This window comes from Globicephala melas, chromosome X (genome assembly GCF_963455315.2).
Source record: "Globicephala melas chromosome X, mGloMel1.2, whole genome shotgun sequence".
In the NCBI taxonomy this organism is placed as follows: domain Eukaryota; kingdom Metazoa; phylum Chordata; class Mammalia; order Artiodactyla; family Delphinidae; genus Globicephala; species Globicephala melas.
In genome coordinates this window covers 53,972,876-53,998,802 of record NC_083335.1, presented here as the reverse complement: position 1 = coordinate 53,998,802, position 25,927 = coordinate 53,972,876, and the positions used below count along the sequence as shown (strand labels likewise).

General features: G+C 35.2%; 1 protein-coding gene across 6 annotated transcripts in view; it reads left to right on the top strand.

The window, feature by feature from the left end:
• The window catches only part of KLHL4 (kelch like family member 4), a 113,623-nt gene that overhangs the window by 75,273 nt on the left and 12,423 nt on the right, over positions 1-25,927 (top strand). For 5 of the 6 annotated variants that reach the window (XR_009560748.1, XM_060292672.2, XM_060292671.2 and 2 more), the window contains exons 7-9: positions 2,326-2,550; positions 4,226-4,388; positions 6,150-6,362. Coding sequence is in view for 5 of the 6 variants with exons in the window: in XM_060292672.2 (XP_060148655.1) it covers positions 2,326-2,550; positions 4,226-4,388; positions 6,150-6,362 (601 nt within the window). In the remaining variant the exon portion in view is untranslated. The remainder of the gene's footprint in view (positions 1-2,325; positions 2,551-4,225; positions 4,389-6,149; positions 6,363-25,927) is intronic. The other variant, XM_060292674.2, reaches the window with a different exon arrangement.

Genomic DNA, 25,927 nt, shown 5'->3' with positions numbered 1-25,927 from the left:
AAAAATTTTAAATGGTCAAATGGTAAACTGTGGGCTTTTGTGAATACAAGGTTTTCAGTAACCTTTCATTTATTATAAACAATGAATTCTGAGAGACAATATGGCAGGGGACAAATTAAAAGTTAATATAGTGATTTTTATTTCATTTTAAAAATAGATGGAGGAAATCACTACATCAGATATATTCACAGCAGGAACTATCATGTTCCAAACAATACTACAAAGTTTGGCTGGTTTTGTTCTCTCTTGAATAGATCATAAGTTAGGGTTGAATAGGAGCTTTGAAATGAAATAAAAAACAATATTTGCAAAGTTTAAGTGTAGAAGATCGATATACACAGAAAAATTATGAAGTGAGTCCTAAAGAGAGAGATTAGTAAAAACAAAAAAATCTAAGTTTTCCCATCAAATATAGAGCTGCCATAATAAGCTACCTAGAGGATTTACATTTTGATTAGTTGGAGCAATTGTGGAAGTAGGCAAATGGGCTAAAGAAATTTTCAGAATTCAAGATACAGAACTACAAGTCATATATATTCATAGATGCAAATAGTAGATATGGGGTAAATTTATCTTTTATATTTTATCTAATGTCTGGAAAAAATTAACTTGTCATGAAGCAGCCTTCATCATTTCAATGTAAATCTTCAACATACAGCTGATTTATGTAGCCTTCTACAATTTCCTAATTACTTCACCATTAATAACTCCATAATCTTAATAATTAGTGCACCCTAACCTTCATTTCCTAATCTAAATTGGCTTTTTGGTAAATTCCACTAATGAAAAGAGTTCAAAATGAAAAGTTAAAATAGAAAAGAGTGGATAGGAAGACAGATGTGGGAAGATTGGAATGAAGAAGTGGAAAGATATGAAAACAGATAGAGAAAATTGACTGCTTGACAGAGTGAAAGTAGATGTGAGTTTGTTTGTAGGTATTCCAGTTGTAACAGTATCATCCAGAGACATTTATTATATAAAAGCTAGGTGGTGTTATTTGACCTCTCAGCAATAAATATAGTCAATAGAGTGATTGCTATCTGTAAATCAGCATTCAGCCAAATCCACATTGTCAATGAAAGATGCAGGGATTAAAGAGAAAGAGTAAATGAGTGCCTGTATATTTGCATGTGTTTATTGTGAAAATCCAAACTCTTGAGACAAAAATACTTATAGTGCACTATTCACCAGAAAAGACCTAAAAAGATATAAGCACTGTTTCCATTAGTCCAATATAAAAAGAAAAACTTTCAGAAGCAGCCATAGACATAATATACACTCTGCCTAAATCCTTATACTGTAGCCTTATAATTTGCCAGTGAAAAGGCTTCAGATGTTAACTGTTTTCATCTTAACTAATGGATTATATTTTCTCCACAAATCTCCCAGTAGAACAACAGAAGTGTTTTTGCTTATTCCTATGGTTAGCATTGTGAAATTGGGTTGAAATTCCCTAAATCTGTCACAAGCTGTCTTAGGTATGCTATGAATGTGAATCGTCTAACTCTTTCATTTCTTACTTTGGTAATTAGAAACTTTCCTGTTGTGCAGAATCAATTTTTATTAAAAAATAACAGCAGCTATTGTTGATGACTGGTAAAAAGCATTGCCTACAGGAGTAATAATTTATTATGAAGTAGTGACAATTTACTATGGCAGTAGTGACAGTATACTCTGGTAGTAAACTTGGTATTTCAGTAATTGAGTAGAAAATTGAAATTTTATTAGCACATAAAGAAGGTAATACCTCAGAATTGCATTATTAATTATAATACATAAATAATATGAATATAAATAATTATGTTATTAATTATAATCCTTTGTGTTACCATCATGGAACATTAAGTGAATCAACACTGAAGTTCCATTTAAAAGGAATTTTCATTCCTGTTCTTTTAGTCGTTTGTATTTTAAATCAACCCACACACACACCAAACTAAAAATAAAAGGTCATAAATTAGTATATTGAATGGTTATAGGTATGTAAACAGTCAGTAATAGATTCCGAAGTAATTTTTGGTTGTAAAATATGGTGTTTGACACCTGTGTTAGTACTACCAATAGCTTATTATAGCCATTATAAGCATATAAACTATATATATTAAATAAACTATTTTATTCTGACTCCTCCATTTGGATTCAGAAGTGGTGAAATATCCTTACCTTACCTCCCAGGTTGGAGAATCATCTGGGCTACTTATTTTAATTTGAGTTGCAATCACTGATCCTATGCTATAAATGATAGATACATAAATATAATATGAATGATGCCAATTAAAATTTTTATACAAGCAGTTTTTACCATTGTTCAACATTTTTTAACAGGTACCACTACAATTGAAAAATATGACCTCAGGACCAACAGCTGGTTACATATTGGCACCATGAGTGGCCGTAGGCTTCAGTTTGGAGTTGCTGTTATTGATAATAAGCTCTACGTCGTGGGAGGAAGAGATGGTTTAAAAACTTTGAATACTGTGGAATGTTTTAATCCAGTTGGCAAAATCTGGATGGTGATGCCTCCCATGTCAACACACAGGCATGGTTTAGGTAAGAGCTTAATGTTACATAGTTTCTAAAGAATGTACAGTTAGTAGAGCTTTTTAAAAATTAAATTAAGCTGGAATACACTAACTGATATGTATAAAATAGATAACTAATCAGAACCTGCTGTATAGCACGGGGAACTCCACTGTAGAGTAGAAACTAACACAACGTTGTAAAACAACTATACCCCAATTAAAAATAAATAATAAAGGTCATCCATCTGAAAAAAAAATTAATTAAAATAAAATTAAGCTGCACATCACTGAGATTTAGCCAAACGCTTAGTGAAAATGTTTCCAAAATGCTGAAAAGCATAAGCAAATGATAAAAGACTGTGAAAGTTTTTCTTGTTTCAGATGTCATACTTGCTATAATCCTATCTCCATTCTACCGGTATTTTAAAGGGGTCCCACTTCAGGAAGGATAAAAACTTTTAGAAGGAATACATTGTTGAAGAGCACGAAACAACAACAGGGAGTTTTTTGTAAACTCAATTTAGAGAAAAGAACACTTGATAATGGAGAGACATTGTTTCTTTGTTTCATTGTTTCAAGGGACTAGTTTCTAGTGTCCCTTCACATAAGAAGCAAAACTATATTTAGGCAAAAGCCTTAGGATACAGTTTGAAGGCAGAAATATTTAGAAAAAAAACACTTTGGTTGAGAGTAGCTCTAAATTATACTTAATCCAGAGGTTCCAAAAAAGTTTAAGAAGGAATGGAGACTTCTGGAACAGTGGGGAACTTTGATTCTCCTGTGTATTTGTCAAGTTATATCTTTCTTCATGCTAGACTCCGTACGATTCAATAACAGAGTTTCTTAAAAAAAAAAAAAAAGCTGAACAATTGCATTGTTCTTTAAGAACTGAATTTTACACAGATAAAGCATGCCATATCCAGGACTGGTATTATTTGCCCCAAAATATCTGATAAATTATCTATATCAAATGATAGACTATGTAATTATTCAGCTCAGTTCTGTCAGTGTGATGTTTAGAAAACATATCTTACAGAGAAATCAGAGCAAATTGTTAAATTCTAATTGATATTACTAAAGAGATAGGAGAGGTGATGAGGGTATACCTCTGAGAGGCGGATTGAGATGGTGAAGAAGGTAAGGTGGGGAGGAACCAGTTACGTGAATTCCCAGAGCAGATGAGAAACAGAAAGGGGCTATTTATAGTATCTACTGGAACAAATTTCTAACTAAACCTCAAAAATCCTTGTCTACTTAGTTATCTTATGGGAATTTTTTTATCCCTATAATAAAAATCAGGGATTAGAAAGACCTATCACAGTTAGCCTACAATTCTAAGATTCATCTAAGATTCAATATCATACCTCATCTATCACTTACATTTGAAAAATAACTTTGAAATTATGCCAGAAAACAAATCAGCTTCCCTTTTCTATTAATCCTGAGAAAAGTTGTGTCCCACTACTTCCTTTGACTTCAGCATTACAACCATGATACCCTAACTATGCCTGAAAATTTCCTAGGGTTAAAAGACCATATTAATTTTTATATCAAGATCAGTAAATTATTAATTAAATGATTATTTACAAAACCATTTAAGAGATACAAACAAATTTTTAAGCAGTCAGTTCCTTGAAAAATGAAACAACATCCATTGTGTGTGGTCTACCTAGGTGAGCCCTCATGCTATTTTTACACTTTAGGCGTAGCCACACTTGAAGGACCAATGTATGCTGTTGGTGGTCATGATGGATGGAGTTATCTAAACACTGTAGAAAGATGGGATCCTGAGGGACGTCAGTGGAATTATGTGGCCAGTATGTCAACTCCTAGAAGCACCGTTGGTGTTGTTGCATTAAACAACAAGTGAGTAAACTCAAGCATGCATGCTTTTGCTCCCATTTCATGTGGTACAGCACTTCAGTGATGTGATCCACCAATCAATAAGCATTCCCAGTGACCACGACATCCTAGCTATTGATAGTAGAAGGCCTTTGTTGGAACTCTCCCTTCATTTTGATGGAAAATATTTATCTAAAATGAACATTTAATTAAATATCCTGTAGTCCTTTGCTACTCCAGTGTGGTCCTGAGACCAGTAGCATCAGCATTACCTGAGATCTATTTAGAAATGCTGAATCTTAGCCCCAGCCTAGACCCCCTGAATCAGAATAGACATTTTAACAAGATCCTCAAGTGACTTGTGTGTACATTAAATTTGAGAATCAAACAAGTTCCAATCTTACCCTCAGGAAGCTACCATTTTTTACATTATAACTTATTCTTGACTTATCAAAATTTTGGTAAGTCTTTGTAATAGGCCAAGTCTCTTTGTTCTTTACCATTCACTCTCCTGAGTATTTTAGAATTACAACTAGTACCACCTTTCTGAATCTTTCCCTCTTCCTGATCGCTTGCCTATAAGAGAAGCTAATATATTGAAACCCAATGACGTTAGAGGTTTCTACGAGCTTGAATTGTTCTCCTTGCAGGTAATTATGTGCTTTCTGACAAGGAACCTTTGGAGATAATGACCAGCATATAGGAAAGACTTGAATGATGAAAAATTCAGACACCAGGATGGGTCAGTGGCAGGAGACAGCCTTGTATGTCTGTACTGACTATGCATATGCATAAAGCCAATATCTCATCACATAATTGGGTTCAGTAGAAATTTCAATACAATTTCAAGTAAAATTCAATTTCAATTTTAGCACCTTGTGCAAGGAGCAGGAAATGTCTATAGTTAAGAGGAGACCCAGACTTACAGTGTCTTAGAGATTAAAATTCTCCTAAATCTGATTATCTCTTGCCTAACCTGAATGATATCAGGCGACTCAGTAGCAATCTCCTACCTTTTACAGAAGAAGCTGAAATCATCGAATCTGACTAATTTAATTTTGTCTTTCTGACTTGCTATTGTTCACAATTGAGCATGAAGGGCAATTATAGACATATAGTTTAATAAATGTTTATCTTCTTTATTGATGCAGGATTAACTTTAAATTAGATTAAAAATACTGCTCATCAAAAGAATTGGCATTTAAAATTTATGAAAGAAATGTCATAGCCAATATATCTTTCTAGGAAAAAAATCTGGTTTCTAGGTTTTATTCTATTCCCCTAGTTACTTATTAAATTAATATCTTCTTAGTTACAAAATTTTTTTACACTAAATAAAATAGTTCATAGAAAACAACAGGGATTCTAATGCTAAGCAATTAAACCTAGCTAAAATTGTAAGGTTGCCATAGTTGGGTTTTGGAAACATCTTACCTTTCTCTAAAAATGTTTAGCTTTATTGAGGTTTAACTGACAAATACTACCAACAATTTTGAAATCTCCCTTCTTTCTCTGTACTTCACTTCCAGTGGGATCCTTTAATCTATTATATCATGTCAAAGTAACTTTCACAAAAATGATGAAACAGAGAGGTTTAGGGTAAGGTAGACCTTAACACATGCCTTTAGGTAACTATCCATTCACAAATTCAGGCCATTCACTGTGAAATACTAAGGGAGTAGAACACACAGTTCAATGCTTTGCACAAGGTTCTGTCACTTTCATTCTACGCACAAATTTACACACACACACACACACACACACACACTTCTGTCTTTTTTCTAGGCTATATGCTATTGGTGGACGTGATGGAAGTTCCTGCCTCAAATCTATGGAATACTTTGACCCACATACTAACAAATGGAGTCTGTGTGCTCCAATGTCCAAAAGACGTGGAGGTGTGGGAGTTGCAGCATACAATGGATTCTTATATGTTGTTGGGGGTCATGATGCCCCTGCTTCTAACCATTGCTCCAGACTTTCTGACTGTGTGGAACGGTAAAATATTCCTTTTTATTCATGTATTTATTTGGTTATTTGTTTTTATCAGAAATAAGAAGGATTTTTAAGCTACCAGAAAGTAGTCTTACAAATAAGTATTAATTCTTACAGCGGTATAATCCTTTGTAAAGTTGTACACTTACTCCTAGGCCTGAAATATTGTGAAGAAATCCTCCTTATGCATTCCAGATTCATCATAAGAAATGTATAAAAAGAATGTGTTGTTTTATCATTTGATAGTCACCCTATAAAATGAGACAAAAAATGTAAGAATAAATAAATTTTATTACAAGCTATGTCATTCAACTATTTACCAGCTCAAATCAAAATAACTTTACTGTTTTGAAAACAAAATCAATCCTCAAAGGATGAAGGCTTATCACTACAAAATAAACTGAAAGATTTCCCAAAGAGAAGTGTTAATAATGTTTTGAACAATGACTCTATTGCATTAAGTATTTAATTTCCCAAAGGTAACTTCTTTGAATGGGAGACATTCATCTGGACAAATAAAGCGCACTGTGTTTTTTTTAAATGTCAGTCATATTACTTTGTTGTTTTACCATTCATATTCCCTTTCAAGATAGAAAAATATATATCTATATGCACAAACATAACAGTTGATAATATTAACCATGTTCCAGTGACAAATTTACAGTCAGTAAAGTTATCAGAATTCAGAAGACAGAGATCAATACGAATGGAGTCCTCAAGGGAAATTCATGAACAAGATAGAATTTGTACTTTGTAGGCATAAAAAAGAATGGAGGGAATTTCAGGTCTAGGAAAAAGCACAGCCAAAACCCTGAATATAAAGGAGAAACCTTCATAGATATGAGCAGAGACTTTAGGTTGAAACAATTTGGAAGAACAATTCAAAAACACAATTAAGCACCAGATTTTCTGATAGCCTGAAATGTCAAGGTAGAAACTTTTGGATTTCATCTTGTAGGCAAAAGGATAATTAAATTTGGAGAAATGGAATATCACAAAGAAAATAATTTGGGGGAAATTGATTTACAGTGATATGTAGGATATAATGTAGGGAAAAAAGACTAAAGGAAAGAATACGAATATTATTTTTTCTTCTGAAAAGCATAATCGATGATGTTAATACTTCATTTCTTATAGGGAATAATTGATTTATGATAGACTTTTTCCTTTTTTTTCTGTTTTTTAAAGTTTAATCATAAGTGACCAGCTCCCTGCTACTCAGTGTATATCTGGAATGCTTTTCCTGAGATTGGATCTTAAGAGATGCAAACAAATTTTAATTTAACATTATGCAACACATAAAAGAGTTCAATTACTGTCTCAATATATAATATATTATAGTCAAATATATGTGACACTGAGATTATCCATATCAGTTTTCCCCAAAGTTAGCAAAGTAGTAGTTGATCACCTCTTCATTATGCTAGATATTTTTAGTGTGGCAAAACATACATCACATAAAATTTACACTTTTAACCATTTTTAACTGCACAATTCAGTGGCATTAAATACATTTACATCGTTGTGAAAACATTACCATCATTCACCTCCAGAAATATTTTTTTCATTTCCTCAAGCGGAAACTCCATCCTTATTAAAAAACAAATCCCCATTCTTCCCTCACCTCAGTCACTGGCAGCCACCATTTTACTTTCCTTTTCTATGAATTTCATAATCCTAGGTACCTCATAAAAGTGGAATAATACATAATCCTTTTGTGTCTGGCTTATTTTACTTAGCCTAGCAATAATTGTTCAAGTCTCATCCATGTTATAGCATTTATCCAAATTTCCTTTCCTTTTAAAACTGAAAAATATTATATTATATGTACATACAGCATCATTTTCTTTATCCATTCATTTGTCAATGCACAAATGTGTTGCTCCACCTTTTGTCTACTGTGAATAATGCTGCTAGGATATAGGTGTACAAATATCTGTTTGAGTCTTTGCTTTCAATTCTTCTGGGTATATACACAGAAGTAGAGTTGCTTTATCATATGGCAATTCTATTTTTAAATGTTTTATTTTTAACATCATTATTGGAGTATAACCATTTTACAATGGTGTGTTAGTTTCTGCTGTATAACAAAGTGAATCAGCTATACGTATACATATATCCCCATATCCCTTCCCTCTTTCATCTCCCTGCCACGCTCCCTAGACCATCCCTCTAGGGGGTCACAAAGCACCAAGCCGACCTCCCAGTGCTGTGCTACTTCTTCCCACTAGCTATCTATTTCACATTTGGTAGTGTATATATGTCCATGCCACACTCCCACTGTGTCCCAGCTTACCCTTCCCCTCCCCATGTCCTCAAGTCCATTCTCTACATCTGCATCTTTATTCCTGTCCTGCCCCTAGCTTCTTCAGAACAATTTTTTTTAATTTAGATTCCATATATATGTGTTAGCATACGGTATTTGTTTTTCTCTTTCTGACTTACTTCACTATGTATGACCGACTCTAGGTCCATCCAACTCACTACAAATAACTCAGTTTCATTTCTTTTTATGGCTGAATAATATTCCATTGTATATATGTACCACATCTTCTTTATCCATTCATCTATCAATGGACACTTAGGTTGCTTCCATCTCCTGGTTATTGTAAATAGTGCTGCAATGAACATTGTGGTACATGACCCTTTTAATTATGGATTTCTTAGGGTATATGCCCAGTAATGGGATTGCTTGGTTATATAGTAGTTCTATTTTTAGTTTTTTAAGGAACCTCCATACTGTTCTCCATAGCAACTTTATCAATTTACATTCCTACCAAAAGTGCAAGAGGGTACCCTTTTCTCCACACCCTCTCCAGCATTTATTGCCTGTAGATTTTTTGATGATGGCCATTCTGACTGGTGTGAGGTGATAACTCATTATAGTTTTGATTTGTATTTCTCTAATGATCAGTGATGTTGAACATCCTTTCATGTGTTTGTCAGCAATCTGTATAACTTCTTTGGAGAAATGTCTATTTGGGTCTTCTGCCCATTTTTGGATTTTTTTGTTTTTGTTTTTTTGAAATCGAGTTGCATGAGCTGCTTGTATATTTTGGAAATTAATCTTTTGTCAGTTGCTTCATTTCCAAATATTTTCTCCCATTCATAGGGTTGTCTTTTCATCTGGTTTATGGTTTCCTTTGCTGTGCAAAATCTTCTAAGTTTCATTAGGTCCCATTAGCTTCTTTTCCTTTTTATTTAGATTTCTCTAAGAGGTGGGTCAAAAAGGATTTTGCTGTGATTTATGTCTTAGAGTGTTCTGCCTATGTTTTCCTCTAAGAGTTTTGTAGTGTCTGGAATATAAACATTTAGGTCTTTTATCCATTTTGTGTTTATTACTGTGTATGGTGTTAGGGAGTGTTCTAATTTCATTCTTTTATGTGTAGCTGTCCAAATTTCCCAGCAACACTTATTGAAGAGGCTGTCTTTTCTCCATTGTATATTCTTGCTTCTTTTATCAAAGATACGGTGTCCATATGTGCGTAGGCTTATCTCTGGGCTTTCTATCCTGTTCCATTGATCTATATTTCTGTTTTTGTGTCAGTACCATACTGTCTTGATTACTGTAGATTTGTAGTATAATCTGAAGTCAGGGAGCCTGATTCCTCCAGCTCCATTTTTCTTTGTCAAGATTGTTTTGGCTATTTGGGAACTTTTGTGTTTCCATACAAATTGTGAAAATTTTGTTCTAGTTCTGTGAAAAATGCCATTGGTGGCTTGATAGGGATTGCATTGAATCTGTTGATTGCTTTGGGAGTACAGTCATTTTCACAGTGTTGATTCTTCCAATCCAAGAACATGGTGTATCTCTCCAACTGTGTGTATCATCTTTAATTTCTTTCAGCAGTGTCTTATAGTTTTCTGCATACAGGCCTTTTGTCTCCTTAGGTAGGTTTATTCCTAGGTATTTTATTCTTTTTGTTGCAAAGGTAAATGGGAGTGTTTCCTTAAATTCTCTTCCAGATTGTTCATCATTAGTGAATAGGAATGCGAGAGATTCCTGTGCATAAATTTTGTATCCTGCTACTTACCAAATTCATTAATGAGCTCTAGTAGTTTTGTGGTAGCATCTTTAGGATTCTCTATGTATAGTATCATGTCATCTGCAAACAGTGACAGCTTTACTTCTTCTTTTCCGATTTGCATTCCTTTTATTTATTTTTCTTCTCTGATTGCTGTGGACAAAACTTCCAAAACTATGTTGAATAATAGTGGTGAGAGTGGGCAACCTTGTCTTCTTTCAGATCTTAGTCGAAATGTTTTCTGTTTTTCACCATTGAGAATGATGTTGGCTGTGGGTTTCTCATATATAGCCTTTATTATGTTGGGTTAAGTTCCCGCTATGCCTACTTTCTGGAGAGTTTTATCATAAATGGGTGTTAAATTTTGTCAAAATATTTTTCTGCATCTATTGAGATGATCATATGGTTTTTATCCTTCAATTTGATAATATGGGTATCACATTGATTGATTTGCATATGTTGAAGAATCCTTGCATTCCTGGGATAAACCCCACTTAATCATGGTGTATGATCTTTTTTATGAGTTGTTGGATTCCGTTTGCTAGTATTTTGTTGATGATTTTTGCATCTATGTTCATCAGTGATATTGGCCTGTAAATTCCTTTTTTTGTGAAATCGTTTTCTGGTTTTGGTATCAGGATGATGGTGGCTTCGTAGAATGAGTTTCGGACTGCTCTTTCTCTTACTATATTTTGGAAGAGTTTGAGAAGTATAGGTGTTAGCTCTACTCTAAATGTTTGATAGAATTCGTCTGTGAAGCCAACTGGTCCTGGGCTTTTGTTTGTTTGAAGATTTTTAATCAGAGTTTCCATTTCAGTGCTTGTAATTAATCTGTTTATATTTCTTCCTGGTTCAGTCTCAGAAAGTTGGGCTTTTCAAAAATTTGTCTATTTCTTCCTGGTTGTCCATTTTATTGGCATATAGTTGCTTTTAGTGATCTCTCTTGATCCTTTGTATGTCTACAGTGTCAGTTGTTACTTCTCCTTTTTCATTTCTAATTCTGTTGATTTGAGTCTTCTCCCTTATTTTCTTGATGAGTCTGGCTATTTTTTTTTATCAATTTTATTTATCTTCTCAAAGAATCAGCTTTTAGTCTTATTGAACTTTGCTATTGTTTCTTTCATTTCTTTTTCTTTTATTTCCGTTCTGATTATTATGATTTCTTTCCTTCTGCTAAGTTTGGGTTTTCTTTGTTCTTCTTTCTCTAATTGCTTAGGTGTAAGGTTAAGTTGTTTTTTTGAGATTTTATTTGTTTCTTAAGATAGGATTTTATTGCGATAAACTTCCCTCTTAGAACTGCTTTTGCTGTGTCTTGTAAGTGTGGAGTCATCGTGTTTTCATTGTCATTTGTTTCTAGGTAGCTTTTGATTTCCTCTTTGATTTCTTCAGTGATCTCTTGGATATTTAGCAGTGTATTGTTTAGTCTCCATGTGTTTGCCTTTTTTACAGTTTATTTTTCCTGTAATTGATATCTAGTCTCATAGCGTTTTGGTCAGAAAAGAAACCTGATATGACTTAAATTTTCTTAAATTTACCAAGGCTTAATTTGTGACCCAAGATATGATCTATCCTGGGGAATGTTTCATGAGCACTTGAGAAGAAAGTGTATTCTGTTGTTTTTGTATGGAATGTCCTATAAAATCAATTAAGTCCATTTTATTTAATGTGTCATTTAAAGTGTTTCCTTATTTATTTCCATTTTGTATGATCTGTCCATTGGTGCAAGTGGGGTGTTAAAATCTTCTACTGTAATTTTGTTACTGTTGATTTCCCCTTTTATGGCTATTAACTTTGGGCTTATGTATTGAGATGTTCCTATGTTTGGTGCATATTTACAATTGTTATACCTTCTTCTTGGATTGATCCCTTGATCGTTATTTAGTGTCCTTCTTTGTCTCTTGTAGCAGTCTTTATTTTAAAGTCTATTTTGTTTGATATAAGAATTCCTACTCCAGCTTTTTTTGCTTTCCATTTGCATGGAATAACTTTTTCCATCCCCTCACTTTCAGTCTTTATGTGTTCCTAGGTCTGAAGTGGGTCTCTTTTAGACAGCATATATACGGGTCTGGTTTTTGTATCCATTTAGCCAGTCTGTCTTTTAGTATGAGTATTTAATCCATTTACATTTAAGGTAATCATTTATATGTATGTTCCTATTACCATTTTCTTAATTGTTTTGGGTTTGTTATTGTAGCTCTTTTCCTTCTCTTGTGTTTCCTGCCTAGAGAAGTTCCTTTAGCATTTGTTGTAAAGCTGGTTTGGTGATGCTGAATTCTCTTTACTTTAGCTTGTCTGTAAAGTTTTAATTTTTCCGTTGAATCTGAATGAGATCCTTGCTGGGTAGAGAAATCTTGCTTGTAGTTTTTTCCCTTTCATCACTTTGAATATATCCTGCCACTGCTTTCTGGCTTGCAGAGTTTCTGCTGATGGTCAGCTGTTAACATTATGGATATTCCCTTGTATGTTATTTGTTGCTTTTCCTTTGCTGCTTTTAATTTTTTTTTTGTATTTAATTTTTCATAGTTTGATTAATATGTGTCTTGGCATGTTTCTCCTTGGATTTATCCTGTATGGGTCTTTCTACCCTTCCTGGACTTTATTGACTATTTCCTTTCCCATATTAGGGAAGTTTTCAACTATAGTCTCTTCAAATATTTTCTTATTCCCTTTCTTTGTCTCTTCTTCTTCTGGGACCTCTATAATTTGAATATTGGTGCATTTAATGTTGTCCCAGAGGTCTCTGAGACTGTCCTCAATTCTTTTCATTCTTTTTTCTTTATTCTGCTCTGCGATAGTTATTTTCACTCTTTTGACTTCCAGTCACTTTTACTTTCTTCTGCCTCAGTTATTCTCCTTCTAGAGAATTTTTAATGTCATTTATTGTGTGGTTTCTCATTTTTTGTTTCCTCTTTAGTTCTTCTATGTCCTTGTTAAATGTTTCTTGTGTTTTCTCCATTCTATATCCAAGATTCTGCATCATCTTTACTATCATTACTCTGAATTCTTTTTCAGGTAGACTGCCTATTTCTTCTTCATTTGTTTGGTGTGGTGGGTTTTTACCTTGCTCATTCATCTGCTGCATATTTCTCTGTCTTCCCATTTTGCTTAACTTACTGTGTTTGGGGTCTCCTTTTTTCTGGCTGCAGGTTCATAGTTCCCATTGTTTTTGGTGTCTGCCCCCTATGGGTAAGGTTGGTTCTGTGGCTTGTGTTGGCTTCCTGGTGGTAGGGACTGATGCTTATGTTCTGGTGGGTGGGCCTGGACCTTATATTTCTGGTGGGCAGGGCTGCGTCTGGTGGTGTGTTTTGTGGTATCTGTGAAATTAGTATGATTTTAGGCAGACTTTCTGCAAATGGGTGGTGGTGTGTTCCTGTCTTGCTAGTTGTTTGGCATGGTGTGTCTAGCACTGGAGCTTGCTGGTCATTGACTGGAGCTGGGTGTTAGCATTGAGACTGAGATCTCTGGGAGAGCTTTCGCCATTTGATATTACATGGGGCCAAGAGTTTTCTGGTGGACTAATATCCTGAACTCGGCCCTCCCACCTCAGACTCTCAGGCCTCACACCTGGCCAGAACACCAAGACCCTGTCAGCCACACAGCTCAGAAGAACATGTAGAAAAAAAAATAAAATAAGAAAATAAAATAAAGTTATTAAAATTAAAAAAATTAAAAAATATTGAAATAAAAATAAAAACAGTTTAATAAAAAATATGAGAGCAACCAAACCAATCAACAAATCCACCAATGATTACAAGCACTAAAACCTATACCAATATAAACATGAAATCAGAATCTAGTCAGTCGCATACAGCAAACCCAAAGTCAACTGTTGCTCCCAAAGTCCACTGCCTCAATTTTGGGATGATTCATTGTCTATTCAGGTATTCCACAGATGCAGGGTACATCAATTTGATTGTGGAGATACAATCCACTACTCCTGAGGCTGCACAGAGAAATTTCCCTTTCACTTCTTTGTTTGCACAGCTGCTGGTGTTCAGCTTTGGATTTTGCCCCGCCTCTGCATGTATGTCACCCTTGGGCATCTGTTTTTCACGAAGACAGGAGGGAGTTAAAGGGAGCAGCTGACTAGGGGACTCTGACTCACTCAGGCAGGGGGAGTCAGGGGTACGGAATGCACAGTGAGCCTGTGGTGGCAGAGACCAGTGTGATATTGTAACAGACTGGGGCATGCCATGTGTTCTCCTGGGGAAGTTGTCCCTGGATCATGGGACTTTGGCAGTGGTGGGCTGCACAGGCTCCTGGGAGGGGAGGTGTGGATAGTGACTTATGCTTACACACTGGCTTCTTGTTGGCTGCAGCAGCAGCCTTAGAATTTCATGCCTGTCTCTGTTGTCCACACTGATAGACGTGGCTCGTGCCTGTCTCTGAAGCTTGTTTAAGCAGTGTTCTGAATCTCCTCTCCTCGTGCACCCCAGAAAAATAGTCTACTGAATCTTAGGCATTTCCAGACTTTTTCCCATACTCCTTCCCAGCTAGCTGTGGCGCACTAGCACCCTTCAGGCTGTGTTCACGCAGCAAACCCCAGTCATTTTCCTGGAATCTGACCTCTGAATCCCGAGTCTCAGCTCCCAGCCCCCACCCGCCCCAGCAAGTGAGGAGACAAGCCTCTCAGGCTGGTGAGTGCTGGTCAGCACTGATCCTCTGTGCGGGAATCTCTCTGCTTTGCCCTCTGCACCTTTAGCTGTGCTCTCCTCTGTGGCTCCAATGCTTCCCTCCCACCCAACCCCCATTTCCACCAGTGAAGGGGCTTCCTAGTATGTGGAAACTTTTCCTCCTTCCCTGCTCCCTCTCAGAGGTGCATGTCCCATCCATATTCTTTTGCCTCTGTTTTTTTCTTTTTTCTTTTGCCCTACCCAGGTACATGGGGAGTTTCTTGCCTTTTGTGAAGTCTGAGGCCTTCTGCCAGTGTTCAGTAGGTGTTCTGTAGGAGTTGTTCCACATGTAGATGTATTTTTGATGTATTTGTGGAGAGGAAGGTGATCTTTACGTCTTATTCCTCTGCCATCTTGAAGGTCCTCCCTATTTTTAAATGTTTGTGGGACCACCATACTGTTTTCCATTTCAGCTACACCATTTTCTATTGCCACCAACAAAACAGAAGTATTCAGATTTCTGTACATCTTCACCAACATTGTTTTCTTTTGTTTTTCATGGCTATCCCAATGGATTTGAAGTAGTACCTTTTTGTGGTTGTGATTTGAGTTTCTCTAATGATTAGATATGTTGCACATCTTAACAGGTGCTATTGGCCATTTTTATATCTTCTTTATAGAAAGGCATATTCCAGTCTTTTGCCCATCTTTTAATCAGGTTGTTTTCCTTTTTGCTGTTGAATTATAGGAATTCTTCATATATTCTCTATATTAACCCCTTGTCGGATATGTGATTTGCAAATTGTTTCTTTCATTCCATCAGTTGCTTTTTCATTCTGATGATAGCACACTTTGATGTGCAAATTTTTATATTAAATCCTATTTATCTATTTTTTTCATACATTGTACTTTTAGACTCATATCCAAAAGATCATTTCAAATCCAATGTTATAAATAATTTCCCCTATGTATTCATATAAGAATTTTACTGTTTTAGGTCTTATGTTCAGGCCTTTGCTCTGTTTGAGTAAATTTTTTATATATGGAGTAGGGTAACGATCCAACTTCATTATTTTATATGTGGATATCCCGTTTTCCCATCAGCCTTTGAAGCAGCTGGAACAACAGTCCTTTCCCCATTGAATCTTCCTGGCCCCAATGTCAAAAATTATTTGACCATGAATGTGAGGGTTTATTTCTGGGATCTGTATTCTATTTCATTGGTAACTACGTCTGTTATCATGCCAGTACCACACTCTTTATTACTGTAGCTTTCTAATAAGTTTTGTAATCAAGAAGTGTGATATGTCAATCTCTCTCCATCTTTTTTCAAAATTATTTTGGCTACTCTGGGTATCTGAGATTCCATATGGGTTTATAATGGATATTTCTATTCCTGCAAAAAAATGTTATTGGGGTTGTGATAGATGTTGCATTGAATCTGTAGATCACTTGGGTGATATTGACATCTTAACAACATTGAGTCTTCTAATCCAGGAACACGTGGTATCTTTCCACCTATTGGTGTCTTCTTTAATTTCTTCCTTTCCAGTGTGGATGCATTTTATTTCTCTTCCAATTCTAACTAGTAATTCAGTATTATGTTGAATAGAAGTAGTGAAAATTCTTATTATTGTCTTGTTTTTGATCTTAGAGAGAAAGCCTTCGGTCTTTCCCCATTGAATATGATAGATCTGGGTTTTCCACATATGGCCGTTATTATGTTGAGTTGGTTTCATTCTATTCCTGCTTTGGGTAGGGTTTTTAATCATTAAAGGGTGATGAACTTTGTCACATAATTTTTTTGCATAAGTTGAGATAATCATATGTTTTTCCCCCTTCATTCTGTCATTGTGGTGTGTTGCATGGATTGATTTTCGTATGATAGCCCATTGTTGCATTCCAGGAATAAATCCCACATTATTATGATGAATAATCAAATTAATAATGCTGGTGAATTCAATTTGCTAGTTTTATGTTGAAAATTTTTTGCATCAGTATTTATTAGGAGTATTGGTATGTAGTTTTCTTATAGTGTCTGGCTTTGGTATCAGTGCAATGCTGGCCTTATAGAATGAGTAAGTGTTACCTCTTCTCTAATTTTTTGGAAGATTTTGAGAAAAAATGGTGTTAATTCTTTTCTAAATCTAAAGTAAAATTCAACAGTAAAGTCATCTGACCCTAGGCTTTTCTTTTTTGGGAGATTTTTGAATACAGTTGACCCTTGAACAACATAGGTTTGAACTGCACAGGTCTACTTAGATGTACAGTTTTTTTTCAATAAATACGTACTACAGTACTATACAATCCTTGGTTAGTTAAATCCAAAAATGTGGAACCATGGATATGGAGGGAGGACTGTAAAGCTATACACGAATTTTTGACTCTACATAGAGTTGGTGCCCCTAACACTCATGTTGTTTGAGGATGAACTGTACTTTGTTGGGATACTTTTGATCTCCTTACCATTAGAGGTCTATTCAGATTTTCCATTTCATCTTAAAAATAGAAATTTTCTAATGGTTCAATCTTGATAGGTTGTGTGTTTCTAGAAATTTGTCCATTTCATGATGGTTAATCAAATTGTTAGTGAACAATTCTTGATAGTACTTTTATAATCCTTACTTTCTGTAAAATCAGCACTAATTGCTGCCTCTTTCATTTGATTTTATGGGAGTTTTGTCTTTTTCTCATACTCAATCTAGCTAACAGTTTATCAATTTTGATGTTTTGCAGAACCAACTCATAATTTCATTGATTTTCTCTATTGTTTTGTTTTCTCTATATTATTTATCTATGATCTAATCTCTATTATTTCCTACCTTATACTAGCTTTGGGTTTAGTTACTCTTCTTTTCTAGTTTATTAAGGTGTAAAGTAAGGTTTTTTGCAGGGTTTTTTGTTGTTTTTCTTTTAGTATTTTGGGGTTTTTTTTTACATATTTATTGGAATATAATTGCTTTACAATGGTGTGTTAGTTTCTGATTTATAACAAAGTGAATCAGTTATACATATACATATGTTCCCATATCTCCTCATTCTTGAATCTCCCTCCCTTCCACCCACCCTATCCCACCCATTCAGGTGGTCACAAAGAGCCGAGCTGATCTCCCTGTGCTATGTGGCTGTTTCCCACTAGCTATCTATTTTAGGTTTGGTAGTGTATATATGTCCATACCACTCTCTCACTTTGTCACAGCTTACCCTTCCCCCTCCCCATATCATCAAGTCCATTCTCTAGTAGGTCTGTGACTTTATTCCCATCTTACCCCTAGGTTCTACGTGACATATTTTTTCTTACATTCCATATATATGTGTTAGCATATGGTATCTGTCTTTCTCTTTCTGACTTACTTCACACTGTATAACAGACTATAGGTCCATCCAACTCACTACAAATAACTCAATTTCATTTCTTTTTATGGCTCAGTAATATTCCATTGTATATATGTGCCACATCTTCATTATCCATTCATCCAATGATGGACACTTATGTTGTTTCCATCTCCTGTCTATTGTAAATAGAGCTGCAATGAAAATTTTGGTACATAACTGTTTATGAATTATGGTTTTCTTAGGGTATATGCCCAGTAATGGGATTGCTTGGTTATATAGTAGTTCTATTTGTAGTTTTTTAAGGAACCTCCATACTGTTCTCCATAGTGGCTGTATCAATTCATATTCCCACCAGCATTGCAAGAGTGTTCCCTTTTCTCCACACCCTCTCCAGCATTTATTGTTTCTAGATTTTTTGATAATGGCCATTCTGAATGGTGTGAGGTGATATCTCTTTGTAGTTTTACTTGCATTTCTCTAATGATTAATTATGTTGAGTATTCTTTCATGTGTTTGTTGACAGTCTGTATATCATCTTTGGAAAAATGTCTATTTAACTCTTCTGCCCATTTTTGGATTGCGTTGTTTGTTTTTTTGCTATGGAGCTGCAAGTGCTGCTTGTTAATTTTGGAGATTAATCCTCTGCCAGTTGCTTCATTTGGAAATATTTTCTCCCATTCTGAGGGTTGTGTTTTGGTCTTGTTTATCATTTTCTTTGCTGTGCAAAAGCTTTGAGGTTTCATTAGGTCCCATTTGTTTATTTTTGGTTTATTTCCATTTCTCTAGGAGGTGAGTCAAAAAGGATCTTGCTGTGATTTATGATATAGTGTCTTCTGCCTATGTTTCCTCTAAGAGTTTGATAGTTTCTGGCCTCACATTTAGGTCTTTAATCCATTTTGAACTTATTTTTGTGTATGGTGTTAGGGAGTGTTCTAATCTCATAGTTTTACATGTATCTGTCCAGTTTTCCCAGCACCACTTATTGAAGAGGCTGTCCTTTCTCCACTGTACATTCCTGCCTCCTTTATCAAAGATAAGGTGATCATATGTGCATGGGATTATCTCTGGGCTTTCTCTCCTGTTCCATTGATCTATCTTTCTGTTTTTGTGCCAGTACCATACTGTCTTGATTACTGTAGCTTTGTAGTGTTATCTGAAGTCAGGGAGCCTGATTCCTCCAGCTCCGTTTTTCTTTCTCAAGATTGCTTTGACTATTCGGGATCTTTTGTGTTTCCATACAAATTTTAAATTTTTTTGTTCTAGTTCTATGAAAAATGCCAGTGGTTGTTTGGTAGGGATTGCCTTGACTCTGTAAATTGCTTTGGGTAGTAGAGTCATTTTCACAATATTGATTCTTCCAATCCAAGAACATGGTATACCTCTCCACTTATTTGTATCACCTTTAAATTTTTTCATCAGTGTCTTATAATTTTCTGCATACAGGTCTTTTGTCTCCTTAGGAAGGTTTATTCCTAGATATTTTATTCGTGTTTTTGCAATGGTAAATGGGAGTGTTTTCTTGATTTCACTTTCAGATTTTTCATCATTAGTGTGTAGAAATGTCAGAGATTTCTGTTCATTAATTTTGTCTCATGCTACTTTACCAAATTCATTGATTAGCTCTAGGAGTTTTCTGGTAGCATCTTTAGGATTCTCTGTAAATATTATTATGTCATCTGCAAACATTGACAGCGTTACTTCTTCCTTTCTGATTTGGATTCCTTTTATTTCATTGTTTTCTCTGATTGCTGTGGTTAAAACTTCCAAAACTATGTTGAATAAGACTTTTGAGAATGGGCAACCTTGTCTTGTTCCTGATCTTAGTAGAAATGCTTTCAGTTTTCACCATTGAGGACGATGTTGGCTGTGGGTTTGTCATATATGGCCATTATTATGTTGAGGAAAATTCCCTCTATGCCTGCTTTCTGCAGGGTTTTTAACATAAATAGGTGTTGAATTTTTCTCAACCTTTCCCTGCATCTATTGAGATGACCATATGGTTTTTCTCCTTCAATTTGTTAATATGGTGTATCACATTCATTGATTTGCATATATTGAAGAATCCTTGCATTCCTGGAATAAACCCCATTTGATCATGGTGTCTGATCCTTTTAATGTGCTGTTGGATTCTGTTTGCTAGTATTTTGGTGAGGATTTTTGCATCTATTTTCATCAGTGATATTGGCCTGTAGTTTTCTTTCTTTGTGACATCCTTGTCTGGTTGTGGTATCAGGGTGATGGTGGCCTTGTAGAATGAATTTGGGAGTGTTCCTCCCTCTGCTATATTTTGGAAGAGTTTGAGAAGGATAGGTGTTAACTCTTCTCTAAATGTTTGATAGAATTCACCTGTGAAGCCATCTGGTCCTGGGCTTTTGTTTGTTGGAAGATTTTTAATCACAGTTTTAATTTCAGTGCTTGTGATTGGTCTGTTCATATTTTCTATTTCTTCCTGATTCAGTCTTGGCAGGTTGTGCATTTCTTAGAATTGTCCATTTCTTCCAGATTGTCCATTTTATTGGCATAGAGTTGCTTGTGGTAATCTCTCTTGATCTTTCGTATTTCTGCAGTGTCAGTTGTTACTTCTCCGTTTCCATTTCTAATTTAATTGATTTGATTCTCCTCCCCTTTTTCTTGATGAGTCTGGCTAATGGTTTATCAATTTTGTTTATCTTCTGCAAGAACCAGCTTTTAGTTTTATTGATCTTTGCTATCATTTCCTTCATTTCCATTTCATTTATTTCTGATCTGATCTTTATGATTTCTTTCCGTCTGCTAACTTTGGGTATTTTTGTTCTTCTTTCTCTATTTGCTTTAGATGCAAGGTTAGGTTGTTTATTAGAGATATCTCCTTTTTCATAAAGTAGGTTTGTATTGCTATGAACTTCCCTTTAGAACTGCTTTTGCTGCATCCCATAGGTTTTGGGTCATCATGTCTCCATTGTCATTTGTTTCTAGTTATTTTTTGATTTTCTCTTTGAATTCTTCAGTGATCACTTTGTTATTTTTTTTTACATCTTTATTGGAGTATAATTGCTTTACAATGGTGTGCTAGTTTCTACTCTATAACCAGGTGAGTCTGTTATACATATACATATGTTCCCATATCTCCTCCTTCTTGTGTCTCCCTCCTTCCCTCCCTCCCTATCCAATACCTCAAGGTGGTCACAAAGCACAGAGCTGATTTCCCTGTGCTATGTGCCTGCTTCCCACTAGCTATCTACCTTACGTTTGGTAGTGTATATATGCCCATGCCTCTCTCTCGCTTTCTCACAGCTCACACTTCTCCCTTCCCATATCCACAAGTCCATTCTCTAGTAGGTCTATGGCTTTATTCCTGTCTTACCCCTAGGTTCTTGATGACATTTTTTTCTCTTAATTTCCATATATATGTGTTAGCATACAATATTTGTCTTTCCCTTTCTGACTTACTTCACTCTGTATGTCAAACTCTAGGTCTATCCACTTCATTACAAATAGCTCAATCTCGTTTCTTTTTATGGCTGAGTAATACTCCATTGTATATATATGTCACATCTTCTTTATCTATTCATCTGATGATGGACACTTAGGTTGTTTCCAGCTCCGGGCTATTGTAAATAGAGCGGCAATGAACATTTTGGTACATGTGTCTATTTGAATTATGGTTTTCTCAGGGTATATGCCCAGTAGTGGGATTGCTGGGTCATATGGTAGTTCTATTTGTAGTTTTTTAAGGAACTTCCATACTGTTCTCCATAGTGGCTGTACCAATTCACATTCCCACCAGCAGTGCAAGAGTGTTATCTTTTCTCCACACCCTCTCCAGCATTTATTGTTTCTAGATTTTTTGATGATGACCATTATGAATGGTGTGAGGTGATATATCTTTGTAGTTTTATTTGCATTTCTCTAATGATTAATGATGTTGAGCATTCTTTCATGTGTTTGTTGGCAGTCTGTATATCTTCTTTGGAGAAATGTCTATTTAGGTCTTCTTCCTATTTTTGGATTGGGTTGTTTGTTTTTTTGTTATTGAGCTGCATGAGCTGCTTATAAATTTTGGAGATAAATTCTTTGTCAGTTGTTTCATTTGGAAATATTTTCTCCCATTCTGAGGGTTGATTTTCGTCTTGTTTTTCATTTCCTTTGCTGTGAAAAACTTTTGAAATTTCATTAGGTCCTATTTGTTTATTTTTGTTTTTATTTCCATTTCTCTAGGAGGTGGGTCAAAATGGATCTTGCTGTGATTTATGTCATAGAGTGTTCTGCCTGTGATTTCCTCTAAGAGTTTGATAACTTCTGGCCTTACATTTAGGTCTTTAATCCATTTTGAGCTTATTTTTGTGTATGGTGTTAGGGAGTGATGTAATCTCATACTTTTACATGTACCTGTCCAGTTTTCCCTGCACCACTTATTGAAGAGGCTGTTCTTTCTCCACTGTACTTCCCTGCCTCCTTTATCAAAGATAACGTAACCATATGTGCATGGGTTTATCTCTTGGCTTTCTATCCTGTTCCATTGATCTATCTTCCTGTTTTTGTTCCCGCACCATACTGTCTTGATTTCTGTAGCTTTGTAATATAGTCTGAAGTCAGTGAGCCTGATTCCTCCAGCTCCGTTTTTCGTTCTCAAGATTGCTTTGGCTATTCGGAGTCTTTTGTGTTTCCATACAAATTGTGAGATTATTTGCTTTATTCTGTGAAAAATGCCAGTGGTAGTTTGATAGCGATTGCTCTGAATCTGTAGATTGCTTTGGATAGTAAAGTCATTTTCACAATATTGATTGTTCCAATCCAAGTACATGATATATCTCTCGATCTATCTGTATCATCTCTAATTTCTTTCATCAGTGTCTTATAATTTTCTGCATACAGGTCTTTTTTCTCCTTAGGTAGGTTTATTCCTAGATATTTTATTCTTTTTGTTGCAATGGTAAATGGGAGTATTTTCTTCATTTCACTTTCAGATTTCTCATCATTAGTGTATAGGAATGCCAAGATTTCTGTGCATTAATTTTGTATCCTGCTACTTTACCAAATTCAATGATTAGATCTAGGAGTTTTCTGGTAGCATCTTTAGGATTCTCTATGTATAGGATCATGTCATCTGCAAACTGTGACAACTTTATTTCTTCTTTTCTGATTTGGATTCCTTTTATTTCCTTTTCTTCTCTGATTGCTGTGGCTATAACTTCCAAAACTATGTTGAATAAGAGTGTTGATTGTGGGCAACCTTGTGTTTTTCCTAATCTTAGTGGAAATGGCTTCAGTTTATCACCATTGAGGACGATGTTGGCTGTGGGTTTGTCATATATGGCCTTTATTATGTTGAGGAAAGTTCCCTGTATTCCTACTTTCTGCAGTGTTTTTATCAAAAATGGTGTTGAATTTTGTCGAAAGCTTTCTCTGCATCTATTGTGATGATTATATGTTTTTTCTCCTTCAATTTGTTAATATGGTGTATCACATTCATTGATTTGCACATATTGAAGAATCCTTGCATTCCTGGAGTAAAACCCACTTGATCCTGGTGTATGATCCTTTCAATGTGCTGTTGGATTCTGTTTGCTAGTATTTTGTTGAGGATTTTTGCATCTCTGTTCATCAGTGATATTGGCCTGAAGTTTTCTTTCTTAGTGACATCCTTGTCTGGTTTTGGTATCACGGTGATGGTGGCCTCGTGAAATGAGTTTGGGAGTGTTCCTCCCTCTGCTATATTTAGGAAATGTTTGGGAAGGATAGGTGTTAGCTCTTCTCTAAGTGTTTGATAGAATTTGGCTGTGAAGCCATCTGGTCCGTGACTTTAGTTTGTTGGAAGATTTTTAATCACAGTCTCCAATTTCAGCGCTTGTGATTAGTCTGTTCATATTCTCTATTTCTTCCTGGGTTAGTCCTGGCAGGTTGTGCATTTGTAAGAATTCCTCCATTTCTTCCCGGTTGTCGATTTTATTGGCATAGAGTTGCTTGTAGTAATCTCTCATGATCTTTTAATTTCTGCAGTGTCAGTTGTTACTTCTCCTTTTTCATTTCTAATACTATTGACTTGCATCTTCTCCCTTTTTATCTTGATGAGTCTGGCTAATGGTTTACGAATTTTATTTGTCTTCTCAAAGAACCAGCTTTTAGTTTTATTGATCTTTGCTATTGTTTCCTTCATTTTTTTTCATTTATTTCTGATCTGTTATTTATGCTTTCTTTCCTTCTGCTAACTGTGGGGTTTTTTTGTTCTTCTTTCTCTAATTGCTTTAGGTGCAAGGTTAGGTTGTTTATTTGAGATGTTTCCTGTTTCTTAAGGTAGGATTGTATTGCTATAAACTTCCCTCTTAGAACTGCTTTTGCTGCATCCCATAGGTTTTGGGTCATTATGTCTCCATTGTCATGTTTCTAGGAATTTTTTTGATTTCCTCTTTGATTTCATCAGTGATCACTTCCTTATTAAGTAGTGTATTGTTTAGCTTCCATGTGTTTGTATTTTTTAAGACCTTTTCCTGTAATTGATATCTAGTCTCATAGTGTTGTGATTGGAAAAGAAACTTGATACAATTTCAATTTTCTTAAATTTACCAAGGGTTGATTTATGACCCAATATATGATCTATCCTGGAGAATGTTCCATGAGCACTTGAGAAAAATGTGTATTCTGTTTTTTTTGGATGGAATGTCCTATAAATATTAATTAAGTCCATCTTGTTTAATGTATCATTTAAAGCTTATGTTTCCTTATTTATTTTCATTTTGGATGATCTGTCCATTGTTGGAAGTGGGGTGTTAAAGTCCCCTACTATGAATGTGTTACTGTCAATTTCTACTTTTATGGCTGTTAATATTTGCCTTATGTACTGAGGTACTCCTATGTTGGGTACATAATTATTTACCATTTTTATGTCTTCCTCTTGGATCGATCTGTTGATCATTATGTAGTGTCCTTCTTTGTCTCTTCTAATAGTCTTTATTTTAACGTCCCTTTTATCTGATATGAGAATTGCTACACCAGCTTTCTTTTGGTTTCCATTTGCATGGAATGTCTTTTTCCATCCCCTTACTTTCAATCTGTATGTGTCTCTAGGTCTGAAGTGGGTCTCTTGTAGACAGCATATATATGGGTCTTGTTGTTGTATCCATTCAGCCAGTCTGTGTCTTTTGGTGGGAGCATTTATTCTATTTACGTTTAAGGTAATTATCAATATGTATGTTCCTCTTCCTATTTTCTTAATTGTTTTGGTTTCATGATTGTAGGTCTTTTCCTTCTCTTGTGTTTCTTTCCTAGAGAAGTTCCTTTAGCTTTTGTTGTACAGCTAGTTTGGTGGTGCTGAACTCTCTCAGCTTTTGCTTGTCTGTATAGGCTTTAATTTCTCCATCAAATCTGAATGAGATCCTTGCTGGTTAGAGTAACCTTGTTTGTAGGTTTTTCTCCTTCATTACATTAAATATGTCCTTCCAGTCCCTTCTGGGTTCAAGAGTTTCTGCTGAAAGATCAGCTGTTAACTTTATGGGGATTCCCTTGTGTGTTATTTGTTGTTTTCCCCTTGCTGCTTTTAATATGCTTTCTTTTTTTTTAATTTTTGAGTTTGATTAATATGTGCCTTGGCGTATTTCTCCTTGGATTTATCCTGTAT